The sequence below is a fragment of the Schistocerca piceifrons genome, chromosome 2 (assembly GCF_021461385.2).
Source record: "Schistocerca piceifrons isolate TAMUIC-IGC-003096 chromosome 2, iqSchPice1.1, whole genome shotgun sequence".
Lineage (NCBI taxonomy): Eukaryota > Metazoa > Arthropoda > Insecta > Orthoptera > Acrididae > Schistocerca > Schistocerca piceifrons.
This window is the reverse complement of record NC_060139.1, coordinates 410,304,052-410,322,091: the sequence shown is the minus strand read 5'-3', so window position 1 is coordinate 410,322,091 and position 18,040 is coordinate 410,304,052. Positions and strand designations below refer to the sequence as shown.

The window sequence follows — 18,040 nt, the reverse complement described above, 5'->3', positions numbered from 1 at the left end:
TGAGGTCGGAGTCACCACCAACATTAAGAAGGAAGACAAATGTAAAAATACTGAACCATTTTTTGTAGAAGCTTAATTCAAAGCAATTCCACCGTAATCTTTTACAATGACAGTCAGTGTCCCTGCAGGAGTAGTTTTTATTTTATTTTGATATTTGTCTCATGTGTATAAAACCGATTTAAAGATAATGTTGCCTCAACTTGGGGTACCTGTTGTAACGTCCCCTTAGAAAAATTATAAATTACTGTGCTGGTGAGCATCTACGTTATTTGATACAGATACAGCTGAGGAAAACTGAACGTACTGAGACATTTCTCTCTTTACTTATCCTGATCATCAATAAACTGACACACAATATTTTAAAGCAACGCAATCTGACTTTCAACAATCACTACAAAAAAAGGCCCTGACTAACAATAACCCATACTTTTCATTAATCACTTACCTCACAAATATCTTCGTTACTCGAACTGCTGCAATATAGCGAGCTCCAATACTGCCAGCTAAATAAAAGATTCTAACTACTGAAGTCACTAACTACTGATAGGCATAGTTAGCAAATGAAAGATTTTGATAGAGAACAAACAATGTATTTACCGTAATAGTGTTCATAAGTCAGTTCATGACATCCAGTCTTACAAATTTCCTTTCTCTGACGGACACACGTCCAGATCGTCCGCTCTCAAAACTCCGGCATCTCTCTCCCCACTGCTGCCGGCTCACCCCCAACGTAGGGTTACCAACATAAAAACCTAAACAGCCTACTTAAACTGTTACGGGTGGTTCACAAAAACAGTTGCTAAGTTCTTTAACAGTCGCATTATGTTTTGACTTATGAGTACTACTGAAGTTTTACTTCTTAGCGGAATGAAGGACCATTTTAATTTAAATAAAACTACCTTATACCTATGCTACAGCCGTACTCGAGTCCCTTGTCATTTCACACAATCCAATTCTTCCTCATACCGTTTTCAAAAATAACTACGGAAACCAGCAGTGTTACTACTGAAAAAAATGCTAACATAAAGACATCGAGAGAGTGAGGCATTGTGGAGTAATTTGCAGTTACATTATGTGCAGTTGATCTATGAGACTAATAAGTGGGAAAAGGAACTGAGGACTTTATGATGTATTTGCGAAATAGCGACTGGAAGAATGTAAACAAATGCGTAACTACTATGAAAAATGTACTGTGTCATGTAACATAATCTACAGTTCCGAAGTAAAGAGTTCCACAGAAACTTCAGTAACATAATATACGATTTCATTTATTTTTCCATCTATTGTTCTGGAAATATAATGTAACGTAGCGAGACTGCCATCGGACTAAGTACATTGGTTCATTGTAGGGGTAGCGTATTTGATTAGTGAACAACACGTCATGGGTCCCAGGTTTCAACCCATCCACTATTCAAATTTACGTAAAAAGAAATGTAATGACCGTGTGGCATTGTTGGCCGGAAGGTCCCGCCCGGGGAAGTACGGTCGGCGGATGAATGTCTTATTTCAAGCGACGCCATACTGGGCAACTTGCGCGTCGGTCATGATGAGAAGATGATGAGAAAAACTCAACACCCAGTCCATGGGCGGAGAAAATCTCCCACAAGGCCGGGAATCGGACCCGTGTCCGCTCCATTGTAGGCAAGCACGTTACCATTCAGCTAAGCCGGCAGGCAGTTAGAGTAGAAATCATCAGCAATGGCAGACGAAGACTTCCGGCATATAAAGTCAGCCTTGCTCTGACGACGACCTTGTCAAAGAGGCGGAGGAGCGAGCAGAGGTTAAGGGCACTCTCTTGCCTTTGCGGTGGGAAACTGCCCCTAAAAGCGGGAGGATCAACCATGAGGAATGGCATAGCGATTCCGAAGGTAAACGAAACAACTGTAGTAACACAAATAATGTGTATCTACAGGACATGTGCCTGCAATTGAAAAATATTATGGTCTCCTCATTGGCAAACGACCCCGAATCAGGAAAGAACTGCCAAGGGGAAGGTGACACTGAAAAAAAAAATTGAATAACCAACGAACAGGTAACATTCTGCGAGTTGGAACATGGAATGACGCAGAGGGAAGCTAGATATTTTGAAATGGTCATAGCAAAGGCTCATTTTACATACAGAGGAGATCAGTGAAGTGAAAAGAAGAGAAGGATTTGAGGTCAGACTAAAATTGGGTAATATCAATAACATCAGAAAATGGTGTAACGTGAGTGGGATTCGTTGTCAATGGGATAATAAGAGATAGAATGAGCTACTGTGAACACTTCAGTGATAGGGGTATTCTATTCAGATTCGATATAAATCGGTGTTGGACGCGGTAGTTCAAGTACACAGGCCAACTTCGCAAGCAGAATATGAAGAGACAGAGAAAGTAAATGAAGATATTTAACAGGAAATGCAGTATGTGAAGCGAGATGAAAATCTAGTAATCATGGGAGATTGCTACACAATTGTAGGGGAAATAATAGAAGGAAACATTACGGGATAACATGGGCTGGGCAGTAGAAATGAGAGAGGGGAAAGACAAATTGAGTTGTGCAATAAGTTTCAGATGGTAGTGGGGATCATTTTGTTTTAATGTCATAAGAGGACACGATAAGATTCCAGCAGGATTACATCATGCTCAGGCAGAGATTCCGAAATCAGATATTGGATTGTAGGACGTACCCAGGAGTAGACATAGACTCAGACAGAAATTTAGTAATGATGAAGAAGAGAATGCAATTTAAGAGATTCCCACGAAATAATCAGTGTAGAAGGAAGCTGGATACTGAAGTACTGTAGTATGATCAGACTCGTTTTCAGTTCGCTAAGGATGTGGATAATCCAATAATATATATCATAGTTGGAAGTTCAGTTGAAAATGAGTGGGTATCTCCAAAAAGTGCCCGCGCAGACGTTGGACAATCAGACGTAAATACAAACAAGCTAGCTCTAAAGATACTGTAGGTAACAGAAGAAATACATCCAACGTGGAAGTACATAAATGATCAGGGAAAGACAATAATACTGCAATGTCAGTCACTTATGGACGAAATCAATAGGAACTGCGGGGCAGACAAGGCGAAATGACACCAGAAGACATTTGAAGTAATGACAACTGAAACGATAGTCCCGAGGACGGAGTCAGCGTGTAGAAAAGTTAAAATTTTCCTGGTTCAGATTAAAATCAGGGGTGGTAACATTAAGAGCGCTAAAGCATTTTCACTGCTAATCTCAGAGGGAAGAACGGAGAAATGGAAAGTGTATAGTTAAAGTCTCTGTAAGGGGCAGGTCGCACAGTCACTTTAACACCACTATACATGCAAACTGTTGACAACGATATAAAGAAATTGGAAAAGAATGTTGATGTTCCATTAGATGACCATCAATTTAGCTTTAGAAAAAGTGGGGACACCAGAGATGCAGTTCTGACTTTGCGGTTGATAATGGAAGCAAGACTGAAAGAAAATCAAGAAACGCTCAACGAGGAAACGCGTTCGATAACATGAGACAGTGCAAGACGTTCGAAAGTCCGAGAAAAACAGGAGTAAGCTATAAGGAAAGAACCAAGAACGAAGACTGATCAGTAAGATTGGAACACCAAGAACGAAGTGTTCGGATCAAAAAGCAAATAAGGCAGGGATGCAGCCTTTCGCGCCCACTGTTCAATCCATACATCGGAGAAGCAATGACGTAGATTAAAGAAAGTTTCAAGAATAGGAATAAAATTGAAGGTGAAGAATTATCAATCACAGAATTCAATGATAGCATTGTTATCCGTATAAGAATCGTATTCGAATTTGAGAATATTGCTTCACTTCGGCTACACTATACATTGGTGACAATGCAATTCTTTGCACGGGCCGGGGCTCGAACCCGGATCTTCCCCTTAACTAGAGTGGTCGCCTTGACCGCCATTTTACTTTTAAATTATTTTCTACATTTTGATAGTTATTGTTACCGGCATCCTGTCTGGGCGGACGTCACATGACACATATTCAAGTTGATCGTTGAAGGCTTCAGTGAGGTTTCTTGTTACAGAGGGCAGCCAGCCCTCTGCCCGAACACGCTGAGCTACCGTGACGGCGGCCTCAACCACTTGAGCACGCTCCCCGGATCGACCCAAACTACCACACGTCACCGCTTTCGTCTACATTCTATACTCAAACAGATACTGTGACTCCAGTACAGGAAGAAACGTCTGAATCAAGTCGAAGCCCAGTTATTAGGCGTGAAATACTATATTACAGTGGCTGTGTACTTCCAATTTACTTTTCAATGTCCTTCAGACATGTATGCACGCCTGCAGCACACTTCAAAGCATAATAGAACAACAGTGAAACTGCAAAATAGTATAGCAGTCATCGCTATAGTCAGTGAAAGTGAAGAGGAATTAGAGGATTTGTTCAATGGAATTAACGCTTTAATGACGAAGTTAAGGTATTCTGCTACCTTGGAAGAGAAATAGCTAACGGACGAAACAAGTACACATAATCACCAGACTAGGACAGGAGGACATTTCTGGCAAATACAAATCTACTGGTACCAACAATAGACCTTCTGAGAATGTTCGTTTTCATTACAGTGCTTCATGAACAGTGGGAAAACCGGAACAGAAGCGGATCGAAGCGTTTGATGTGTGGTACTACTGAAGAATGTTGAAAATGAGGTGAACTGATAAGATAAGGAATGAGGAGGTTCTCCGACGAATCGGTGAAGAAAGGAACATGAGGAAATGGAAAACACTGACAAGAAGAAAAGATGGCGTGATGGGAGATTTGTCAGGGCGTCAGGTTCAAATGGTTCAAATGGCTCTGAGCATTATGGGACTTAACATCTGTGGTCATCAGTCCCCTAGAACTTAGGACTACTTAAACCTAACTAACCTAAATACATCACACACATCCATGCCCGAGGCAGGATTCGAACCTGCGACCGTAGTAGTCGCACGGTTCCGGACTGAGCGCCTAGAACCGCGAGACCACCGCGGCCGGCAGGGCGTCAGGAAATTATCTCCATTATGCTAGATGTAACTCGTCCGTTTGCCAGTTCAGTGCAAAAACGTTCACCATTAATATTTGTTGCTCAAGATTGTTTTGTTCATTGTTTGGCTCAGGATATTAAGCCAGCCACGACTAAACTGCTCGAATTACTATCGTAGTATTGCAGTTGGTCTGACGACTTAATACCGAAGTTAGATCCTGAAGATGATGTTATGTCCAGAAATGAGTCGCAACAGATGTTTTTTGTGTGGTTATAGATGATTCCTGTTGTTTACATTGAATGCGGTGCTTGCCATACGATTAGGCTGTTGCAATTTCCACAAACAGCAGTGAATATATATTTCAAGTGGCAGGTTACAGGGCACTTTTCAGTCCACATGCGTGCTATCCCATTGTTAACGTTAAAATGTAGATACGGTGCGAAGTAATAAGCACTACCTCATTTACTATTTGCTCCAAGCCATTCTAATGTCGCGAACAGTAGAACACAAAAGGTGCCTAAGAACTGCATATCCGTTTATGTCTTTATTTCACAATACACAACTGAGAACATTACAAATCGATAAACCAGCAGCTTTCGGTCCTCTATAATTTCTGGCAGGATGAAATATTCGCCTGAGGTGGTAGAAACATATTCATTCACAGAAGCGTCTGTCTCAAACGTTAAGAGAATATGAATGTTGCTGTATTAATGGCAGAAGTGTATGTTCGAGTATCATAAATCGACAAAATGACACTAATCAGCAGATGCAAATCATCGGATTGTTATTAAACGATACAAAGCAATGTAGAATGAAGACAGAGGTTTCGTGAATAACATTGGCACAGAACTCGATATTATCTGGTCATTAATCTGTCCACGATCGCCATAATGACATTTGATAGTAATTTCCAATGTGATGTAGCACCGAGTGGCTGAAGATATAAATATGATAAATGACACTGATGAAGAACTCGCTATTATCCGATCATTAATCTGGCCACAATCGCGTTAACCTTACCATTACCAAGGTAATTTTTGTTACATGTAAAACCAATTGGGGGGGGGGGATTTTCAAGAGGTCCAGAAATAAATGGGCAATTTAATTAGTCATGATTGAAGTTCATTTACTTGTGATACCACTGAGAATATTTAGAACTTCTTAAACTTTATTTTTGTATATTGTATAATAAAAAATTAAAATTGTATGATGTGAGGTCCGCCAGTTATGCAAAACACCGTTTTTTCACAGTACCAAAACATGTTTCAGCACTACTGTGCCATTATCAGTAGGTTTCCGTTTTATTTATTCTGTAATGCGAACAATTTTTAAATGATTACAAAATTATGTCGATGTTTAGTTGAAACAATAGTTCGTTTCTTTTTGTTGATGCCTTTGTATTTAGTGTGCATGATTTTTCTGGAGCACTTGTGTATTATTTACTACAGGTAGCTCGTCATCTGCTGCCAAACGATGTTGATGAGAATGTTTTTGCTTGCATTTAACCTATCATCTAGAACGTAATTTAGTTTGTCGTGATATTTCGCGCCTATATTCGGTTTTACTTACGTTTTCATGTGGCAAGCCCTTTTGTTCCCCACATCATGGTGAGGTGTCTTGATGGGCACGTAAATATAACACTGATTTTCCACAAATAAGGTCGTAAAAGCACTTTTTACTTCAACAAAACAGAGTACGATTGTGGTTTTTGTGTGTCCCAGACCAGTCAGTATTCATTTGTACACCTGAGAGTTCGGCACCAAACTTGAATTTTCTTTACATTTTATCTTTGTGTGTTGTGTGTGTTTTTTGTACGCTTCTTAACTGTTTGTGTTGTCTTTGACATGGTGTTCCTGTTGTGAGTGAATGATGAGTCTTTGTTGATAGTAGTGTATCCATTTTTGTATTTGTTTGTTTGTTTGTGTGTGTATGTGTGTGTGTGTGTGTATAGACTTTATCTGTTCGTGTTTTTTTGTGTAAAGTTCGTTCAATGTGTTAAATAGTTTGCTTTTGCAGAGTGTAGTATATTCATTTGAGACCCGTTTTCCTTCTGCTATTCCGTTTTGTATGTGGAAGATTTCCTTAATAGCCAGTTTGCTGTATAGGCTGTGGCTGGGTTTTAGTTTTCTTAAGTCTCTTTCTGTTGTAGTTGGGTGATGATTGTGGGCTACAAGGTAGTCACAAATTGTGCTATGTTCTGAATATCTGGTTTTGAAGTTTCTGCATGTTTTTCCTATATACACTGACTGGCAAGTGTTGCATGTGAATTCATTTATTCCTGACATGTTAAATTTATGCCTGGATATTTCTTGTGCTATGATCATTTTCTGTGTTGTTTTCTCTGTCTAATCATCACCCAACTACAATAGAAACAGACTTAAGAATACTAAAGCCCAGCCACAGCCTTTACAGCAAACTGGCTATTGAGGTAATCTTCCATATACAAAAGGCAATAGCAGAAGGAAAACGGGTCTCACATGAATATACTACACTCTGTAAGGGAACACTACTTAACACAACGAATGAACTTTACGAAAAAGACAATACAAACAAATAAAGTCTACATACACCCACACACACACACACACACGAAAAAGTGATACACTACAATCTGCAAAGACTCATCTTTTACACACAAGAGGAACACCATATCAGGACAACACAAACAGTTAACAATCGTACACAAAACACACACAACACACAAAGATAAAATGTAAACAAAATTCGAGTTCGGGGCCAAACTCTCAGGTGAACAAATAAACACTGGCTGTGCTGGGACACACGACAACCACAATCACATTTTGTTTTGGTGAAGTAAAATGTGCTTTTACGACCTTATTTGTGGAAAATACGTGTTATATTTATGTGTGCATCACGACACCCCACTATTATGCGGAGAATAAAAGGTCTTGCTACATAAAAAAGTAAGTGAAAACGAAAACAGGGGCTAAATATCACGATAAACTAAGTTACATTCTAGATGATAGGTTAACTCCCAGCAAAAAATTTATCAACATCATTTGGTTGGACTACAGTTGATGCCAGAGTAACTAGTGGCCTCTGTGTCAGTGGATCAGTATATGAAAAGATGGGTGAGGTTGCGGCCAGTTGTACACTTCAGCTTCTCAGTTAAGTGCCGTCTGTTCGAACGCACAGTGCCTACAAATGTGAGGTGAAAATAATTCCATAGGTTCTCTGTGATAACACTGCCGCCAGATTTCTCAATGGGTTTTATTCTTAAAATACCCATTTCTCCATTTATATGCTGTGCATTTCCAGACCTTCCTGTATAAAAGTCCTTACTGATCGCATATCTAGTCTCAGAATTACACAGCATTCCAATTAGAAAGACGTATTTTCCGGGTTTTTCTCTTGTAAATACCTTAAATGGGCAACGACCAAGGAACAGAAACAACATCTCATCCTCTGTTCTGTGCAGACCAGGTATGAAATACAACAGAAATGAAGAATTCAAACATTGAATACTTTCCCTCATTGGAGCATACTTGTCAGTCTACCAATGAATTTCTCTTATCACCTAACCTCAATATTGTAGTCAGTTCGAAAAATCGGCCCCAATTCGTTATTCCTTAGTACACTCGTCGGCGCTGAAGCACAGACAATAAATCTAGTACAGGTATCTACATCTACATCTACATCTATACTCCGCGAGCCACTTTACGGTGTGTGGCGGAGGGTACTTATTGTACCACTATCTGATCCCCCCTTCCCTGTTCCATTCACGAATTGTGCGTGGGAAGAACGACTGCTTGTAAGTCTCCGTATTTGCTCTAATTTCTCGGATCTTTTCGTTGTGATCATTACGCGAGATATATGTGGGCGGTAGTAATATGTTGCCCATCTCTTCCCGGAATGTGCTCTCTCGTAATTTCGATAATAAACCTCTCCGTATTGCGTAACGCCTTTCTTGAAGTGTCCGCCACTGGAGCTTGTTCAGCATCTCCGTAACGCTCTCGCGCTGACTAAATGTCCCCATGACGAATCGCGCTGCTTTTCGCTGGATCATGTCTATCTCTTCTATTAATCCAACCTGGTAAGGGTCCCATACTGATGAGCAATACTCAAGAATCGGACGAACAAGCGTTTTGTAAGCTACTTCTTTCGTCGATGAGTCACATTTTCTTAGAATTCTTCCTATGAATCTCAACCTGGCGCCTGCTTTTCCCACTATTTGTTTTATGTGATCAGTCCACTTCAGATCGCTCCGGATAGTAACTCCTAAGTATTTTACGGTCGTTACCGCTTCCAATGATTTACCACCTATGGCATAATCGTACTGGAATGGATTTCTGCCCCTATCTATGCGCATTATATTACATTTATCTACGTTTAGGGAAAGCTGCCAGCTGTCGCACCATGCATTAATCCTCTGCAGGTCCTCCTGGAGTACGTACGAGTCTTCTGATGTTGCTACTTTCTTGTAGACAACCGTGTCATCTGCAAATAGCCTCACGGAGCTACCGATGTTGTCAACTAAGTCATTTATGTATATTGTAAACAATAAAGGTCCTATCACGCTTCCCTGCGGTACTCCCGAAATTACCTCTACATCTGCAGATTTTGACCCGTTAAGAATGACATGTTGTGTTCTTTCTTCTAGGAAATCCTGAATCCAATCACAAACCTGGTCCGATATTCCGTAAGCTCGTATTTTTTTCACTAAACGTAAGTGCGGAACCGTATCAAATGCCTTGCTGAAGTCCAGGAATACGGCATCAATCTGCTCGCCAGTGTCTACGGCACTGTGAATTTCTTGGGCAAATAGGGCGAGCTGAGTTTCACATGATCTCTGTTTGCGGAATCCATGTTGGTTATGATGAAGGAGATTTGTATTATCTAAGAACGTCATAATACGAGAACACAAAACATGTTCCATTATTCTACAACAGATTGACGTAAGCGAAATAGGCCTATAATTATTCGCATCTGATTTATGACCCTTCTTGAAAATGGGAACGACCTGCGCTTTCTTCCAGTCGCTAGGTACTTTACGTTCTTCCAGCGATCTACGATAAATTGCTGATAGAAAGGGGGCAAGTTCTTTAGCATAATCACTGTAGAATCTTAAGGGTATCTCGTCTGGTCCGGATGCTTTTCCGCTACTAAGTGATAGCAGTTGTTTTTCAATTCCGATATCGTTTATTTCAATATTTTCCATTTTGGCGTCCGTGCGACGGCTGAAGTCAGGGACCGTGTTACGATTTTCCGCAGTGAAACAGTTTCGGAACACTGAATTCAGTATTTCTGCCTCTCTTCGGTCGTCCTCTGTTTCGGTGCCATCGTGGTCAACGAGTGACTGAATAGGGGATTTAGACCCGCTTACCTTATTGTTATATTTTGAACCCATTAATAGTAAGGCCCCTGACTAGTAAGAGCCTTGTATAACATAATAACTCACCATCATCGGTGTGCTGAATACCTAGTTGAGAAGCCTCTTGATTTGAGAATAGCATAATTAGATCCTTAACATGAAGTATAAAGAAGCTCTATAGCCTCTTTTGGAGATTCAATTCTTCCTTCTCTTTCACGCACTATATTTCGTACAGAACGCCGATATTCTTGAGATCGCTTCGTAACATACTTGCATCAACTTTTGGCAATGAATTTATCACAGTTGGTATCATTAGCATCTACTGGCTTGAGATGAAAGTCATATTCATTCTCAGATGGTGAATCAGTTCCAGTCTCTTCCATATAATTATCCACTTCACTTTCATCTAAATCTGGTTCTTTCAAAACTTCTTCAAGCACTCGTTCAATGGAATTATCACGTTAACGTTGTATATTTATGTTACTTGTTAAACACCAGCCAAAAGAATGAAAATAAAAACGGTCAACTTCATATAAAATGACACAAGGGAACAATACAAAAGATTTTTCGTTTTAAATATATAAAAGCAAAGTGTCAACCACCAGAAATCTTTCCTTGGTATTACCCGTGGGAGAAAGGGGAGGGGCCCATGGAGAATAAAATCAATTAAGAGATTAGCAATTTATTTTAATTAACAAATTGTATTATCACTCAATATCCAATGCGTAATGAACAGTTAGCTTCGGTTTAAGTTTATATACCAAAGGTCATGGAGACAACATATAAATATTGAGTCAGTGAGCGTACGAAGGCCGTCCACCCCTCTCGGTAATGTTAGGGACAGTGGTATCTTATTACAATTTTCAGTTACTGGATTGTGGGTGATCGTATAGCTTACCTTGTGTTACAGATGCTATAGATAGTGAATGCGCTTGTGTTTACGTTTAGATAAGTGTTTAGCGATATTTGGGTTGCTCCATGTCACCCAATGACGTGAAATCATTCTACAGCAATCGGTAGGTGAATTTTGTTCGACTGAAGTGTAAGCGTCTGCCACTGCCTCGTGATAACTGCACTGACTACTCTAAACGTGCTATTCAACTAGAGAGATCTGGCATTTTGGTGGCACAAACAACGGGCACCAGTCGCAGTGGATCAGTTTGGGCCACATGCATGAAACGCCACAGAGCTGTAATCTACCCATATTTCTTCCCAGCACCGAAGAGATGACATTAAGGTCATGGTCTCATCTTAATTGATGAACTCTTGCTGCCTTACGGCCATATACCGAAATTAGCAACGAATTTATACGAGCACGATTTCTGAAACCTCGTGACATTATGAGTCTAGTACGCCAATGTCGGTGTTCGTAAAATACAAAAGTGGAAGCCCTATGCCCTCTAATTACATGATTTAATATTTCGTCAGTTGTATCCCTGTACAACAATGTACATGGTGCAGGACCCAGCCAGCGTTGTTGTGAACAAGCGAAATGTTACCTTCACACATTTTAATTTCACACATGATTTTACGGATATTGATGGCGAATTAGTAGTATATCTAGTAGAGTGAAACATCACTTCCATTGAACACTACTGGCAGATAAAACAAAGTAAATTTTATGTTTCCAAACAAAATAACACACGTTAAGAGAAGGAAGTGCAGAATTTGCACGTAAACAACTTCAAAAGAATATAATGCATTTATTTTAAGTGGAAGTAATAGAAGAAAGATTAAAACAGCATACCGGTCCGGGACTGTAATCTGAGACGTTTGATTTTAGCGGACAATTGATCGATTCAACTTTTTTTCTGACTACTGTACTTCCGCCATTATATCTTCTACCTCATTACAAACGGTAAGGGGGAGTCGAGAGCCTTTCTTGAATAAGTCAGTCGAGAGCGTAATTTTATGTGAAAGGCAAAGGTCTCACGCTCGAGTCCCGATACAGCACAGAGTTTTCATTTGTAAAATCTTCCCAATTAGTGCACGCTAACGCTGCAGAGAGAAAATTTATTTTTAGAGTGTAAGAAATGGTTTAAATCCATCGAACATAAAAGCGATATAAGGTAGTCGATCCAAAAAAACTTGAGGAGTCAGAGATTATGTTGATGAAGAGAAAAATACAGTTCGCTGTTTGATTTGGGGAAAGGGATCAAGCAGCGAGGTCATCGGTCACATCGGATTAGGGAAGGATGGGAAACGAAGTAGGCCGTTCCCTTTCAAAGGAACCATCCCAGCATTTGCTGAAGCGGTTTAAGGAAATCAAGGAAAACCTAAATCAGGATGGCTGGACGTGGATTTGAACAGTCGTCCTCCCGAATTCGTGTCCAATGTCCTAATCACAGCGCCACCTATCTACATCTTCATCTACATTTATACTCCACAAACCACCTAACGGTGTGTGGCGGAGGGCACTTTACGTGCCACTGTCATAAACTCCCTTTATCTGTTCCACTCGGTTATGGTTCGCGGGAAAAACGACTGCTGAAAAGCCTTCGTGAGCGCTGGAATCTCTCTAATTTTACGTTCGTGATTTCCTCGGGAGGTATAATTAGGGGGAAGTAATGTGTTCAATACCTCATCCAGAAACGCACCCTCTTGAAACCTGAACAGCAAGCTACACCGCGATGCAGAGCACCTCTCTTTCAGAGTCTGCCACTGGCGTTTGCTAAACACGCTTACCAAATAACCCGGTGGCGAAACGGGCCGCTCTTCTTTGGATCTTCTCTATCTCCTCCGTCAAACCGACCTAGTACGGATCCCACACTGTTGAGCAATACTCAAGTATAGGTCGAACGAGTGTTTTGTAAACCACCTCCTTTCTGATGGACTACAAAGGACTCTCCCAATGAATCTCAACCTGACATCCGCCTTACCAACAATTAATTTTATATGATCATTCCACTTCAAATTGTTCCGTACGCATACTCACAGATATTTTACAGAAGTAACTGATACCATTGTTTGTTATGCTATCATATAATCATACAATAATGGATCCTTCTTTCTATGTATTCGCAACACATTACATTTGTCTATGTTAAGGGCCAGTTGCCACTCCCTGCACCAAGTGCCTATCCGCTGCAGATCTTCCTGCATTTCGCTTCAATTTTCTAATGCTGCAACTTTTCTGTATACTACAGCATCATCCGCGAAAAGCTCGGTAAATACGAAATTATTCAAAGCCGTCTCGATCTTTTTCTATCTGACGCAGACGTTTAAAAAAAAAAATTGTGCTATTTCAGCTAGCAAGTGCGTTTAAGAATTAATTTTGAGGTAAAAGAAACGCTTTTGTCATTGCAGTGAGCTGTTATTACATAAAAGAGGCACTTAGGAAATTTTTCGATGTTTTCTCAGTTTCCGCATCAACACAATTGAAGCACCTATCCGCGTGTTTGACGGGGACTGCGGCGAGTCGCTGACGCTGTACGACGCGTCGTGGGCGGACGACACGCGCATCATCAAGACCTTCTGCGACACCTTCTCTAGGGCCATGGAGAAGCACGACTTCGTCTCCACCGGCAGCTCGCTCTTCGTGCGTTTCGAGAGTAAGACGGGCAGCTACTCTGGGTAAGTACTGAACCGAAAGTACCATACGCCGTGGAAATCTTTGTTAGAAGATCTTTCGATAAGACTGGAGCTATGTAAAGTGACGTGTGTAAATTTCTATTAGTGTTGGTAATAGTACCGATCTGATTCTCGAAACACACGCATAATCTGTAGAGTGTGTAAATGAACAATATACCCAAAATGATCTGAAGCAACTGACTTGGACAGTGATTTAAAGTCTACATATCAAGTTACAAAATTAACGTAAAATGATTACTGCAACGCCATTTGTAAGGTTGTCGTAGTACATTGTTTAGGCATCAGAATACCGAATGTTAATGACATGGGAACCAATTTCTTCGAATATGACGAATACCTTTTTTAGTGTTAAATGCGTTCAAACATTTAATCCTGTTGGGCACAATTGCTCAGCACCACCAAATGCAATTTTTCTAGAAGATTTACATTTCCTAACATTTTACATGAGAGGTTGCGGTCCTGAGGAAACACCACTAAGAAATAGGATTCGCTTAATCAAGTACTAAGGATTTGAGTTCCAGATAACTGAAAATGTGTGGAACAGTTGCATATGCGTTTGTTAGTTTGCTGTTGAATTTGAATGCAGTGACGTCGTCTGACCATGGTGTTGATCAGCCTCCTCTACCCAAAAGTCAGAAATATTTTGTGCAGCACAGGCGAATGCGTGTTACGAAGACGTTGCCACGGACAGTGGGGTAGACCAATCAGGTAATCCAGGATACTGTTGTTGTGGAGTACCTGAATTTTACCAGAACAGTTTCGGTAATTTGGGAAAACGAAACTGATCGCTGTGAGGATACTGACGATTATAGGAGAATGTGGTTTTTAGCTGTTACTTGTTTAGAAGCAAGTAATGGAAAGTTGATTTTGTGATACCTGTCAACATATTTTATCATTTCCTGAATTTTTTCTGTTAACAGAATATATCAGTATTTTAATTTTAAAGTAATATTTGTGCGACTTAGCGTTCTTAGATCGAAATAGTACTTATACCTAGAGTAACTCCCAGCCAACTTGCCTTCAGTCTTCCATGCCATTTTTGTTGCCATTCCATGACAGTTTCAAATTACAGGGCAATAAATTATGAATGAACGTCAAGCACTACTCTGAGTGGACGCTATATCAGTTTCATCATGTCGCGAAATCTAACTTCACAGCTGTAGCAACACCAAAATAATTTTTATATGGTCTGTAGGTAACTTATCAGCAACAATAACGGTGAGATTTTTCATTGTGTTTTTCATATCTCTGCATCTGAAAATCTCCATTTATTATTATCCAACAAGTATTGAATGACAGGGATTAGTTCTAGGTGACCAAGAGTAGCGACTGAGCATTGAGGTACAGATATGATACCGAATTCTCTCGGGAATATGCATTCAGATTTGCCTTCAAGTGTTGTCTGATAAATGCTATTTGGCGAAACATGTAACTATAATTAGAACACTTCGAAATGTTGTCTTGCCGGAAAATTAGGTACAAATATGAACGTGGACTCACAGATGGAATTTACTTACGAAAAAATGCTATTGGAAATTTAGCTGAATGGAACGGTAGAGGCAGATGGAATGCAGAGATATGTCAGTGGACTGGTATTCGCTTTTATATGATGTGCCTTACTCGGTTAAGGCCAATGCCTGAACGATTCCTTCCTTATACTTCATCAAACCGGATTGTGCTTAGTGTCTAATAGCCTCTTCGTCCACAGGATATTAAACCTTCATCCTAAACCTAAATATTCCTTCCACTACAGGAAATTCCGAGTTTATGTAATAGCAGCAGTAATAGTCCACAATGTTTTCGATTTGTTATAAGTGGTGCTGACAATGCATGTGCGTTGTTTTTGCTCTAATTAATGAAGTTTTTATCAGCTCAGAGGATGAAATCTGTCCAGTGCCAACCATTTTCGTACCCGTAGTGACGTTAATATTATCGGCCTACTCCCAACTTGTGCCGCTCATTCTACACCGTACGCAGTAAATCGAAAGAATGAGATATTGTACCTTGATCCCCTGGAGTCACCTTCTAGAATCTCACTACCGTCCAGTTACGGGTCACAGAGTTCCAACAGCACTGTTCCGTCGAGAGTTGTTGGCACGTAGCATGTTTGTGTCACTTAAAATGATCACAGTAATAACGATAACAATAAACACTGTAAAGCGAATCACTTGTTATGTTGCCGGCGGCTGTGGCCGAGCGGTTCTAGGCGCTTCAGTCTGGAACCGTGAGACTGCTACTATCGCAGGTTCTAATCCTACCTCGGGCATGGGTGTGTGTGATGTCCTTAGGTTAGTTAGGTTTAATTAGTTCTAAGTTCTAGGTGACTGATGACCTCAGAAGTTAAGTCCCATAGTGCTCAGAACCCTTTTTTGGACTTGTTGTGTTATTTTCTACATAGAAAGGAAGATATTCTGGCAAACAGGAATGATAAGCAAGCCACTTACGTATATTCAATTAAAAACTTGGCAACGAGAATCACTATGCAAATTGGGGGTAAAGTTATGGTGTGTGGAGCTAACAGCACATACAATTGAGCCCTCTGATCCGGTCTCGTTCATAAGCAGAGCCTGTCGAATAAGTAAGCTGTTCTGGCACGCTTGAACTCAAGCGAAAAGAAGAGAGGGATCAGCGTGTTTCTCAGGGTTGTGCAGTGTCAATTCGTTGGCATCTAAAACGTTCAAGCTTGCAGCAGAAATTTTTGTATACTTATCTCATGCCTCACACTATACAAGTATGCCTAGCTGGTCAAACACACGCCGGGGCGGTGTCACGACTCGGAGGTAAGCTGTTTGTATCCAAGTGGCGGATGAAATTTCTACTGCCAGTATTTTACCGGCAAGGCATCCGTGAAATATAAAATTTTACCTCAACAATAATTAAATTTTATGTTTGAATGATTACTTTCGGCCAAATTTTAACGTACCTCTGCTACAACATACAATCCAGTTGTCAATATTTCCTTCTGAAGAAGACGTTTGAATAAACGTTGAACCCATGGTAAATGGGTTTAATAAAGTTCCATTTAACAACGGACTGGTTGTTCACTATTTCTACAACGAAATCCTGTTTTATCGAACCTATGCTGCCACGTTACGTACATGTTCGTGACCCCCTAACAACTTTGTAACGTCATTGACAAACACAGTAGAATGCACAATAACCATGCAACAGAAAATTGGCAGGTGTAGCTGATATGGCTGAAAACCAGACAGTGAAATAATCATTCGTGAAATCCCACCAAAATAACAAAGTGTGGATGTGGTTACTTTGTAGCCAAACACAGCGCAATGGCTGATTCCCCGTGAATGTAATCACAGCATTTCAGTTAGAAACATGTTTGTCTCTGACAAAATCACAGAAAAGAAATTCAATTATAATGTAGTTCAAGTACCAAATCTACATGTACTATTGCAAAAGTTGCAGACATCGCTACCATTTTTTATCTTAGTTAAATCTTCGTTACACAAATACCCCTACTGCAAAATTGTACCACAGTAATATGCATTCAGGAAATGGCGTCAGACATTACCTTTCACAACTGGAAAATTTGGGATATTTATTAGTTACAACGTGGGAGAACAGTATACGACTCAGATGTATCATTCCCTTTAACACGGATAATCGATGAGTGGACAAAGCAGGATATTTGTAACAAGCATGATAGATATAGTTTCACACAGTCCGAGCATCAAAATTACACATGAAAATTAAATAAATGACTTTGGAGAGCAGATATGAATGACCAAACTACATAATAAATCACGTGGAGATCACAAGACGCGTGAACATGAGTCGAATTTCTAGTAATGACAGAAATAGGAGCATTCTGAACGAGACTCCCTATAACGCATTCATTAGTCTAAAGAGCAGAACAGAATGAGACATATGAGTGCTTAATGCATCGGATTAACTGCAACACTATCTAGTAATTAGATCTCAACTTACGAAAAACATTCTCTTCGCGTTACATAGTACCTTGCACCTAAATACCAAATCATGTTCCCTATTCGTCACCAGTTCAACACGCGAAATGATAGCAAAAGAAATGTGCGGATACGATCATCCCGCGACTGAAATGTCTCAGACGCAAGTAACCACTGAAAATAGCTACAAAATGTGATCAAAATGTTTCCGTTCGGAGTTCGTAAGT

The 18,040-nt window shown here is 40.2% G+C and overlaps 1 protein-coding gene across 1 annotated transcript in view; it reads left to right on the top strand.

Moving 5' to 3' along the window:
- LOC124775433 (cubilin-like) overlaps positions 1 to 18,040 on the top strand; it is a 532,844-nt gene that overhangs the window by 476,113 nt on the left and 38,691 nt on the right. Inside the window, exon 6 of the mRNA XM_047250266.1 lies at positions 13,660 to 13,872. Coding sequence (XP_047106222.1) covers positions 13,660 to 13,872 — 213 coding nt within the window. The remainder of the gene's footprint in view (positions 1 to 13,659; positions 13,873 to 18,040) is intronic.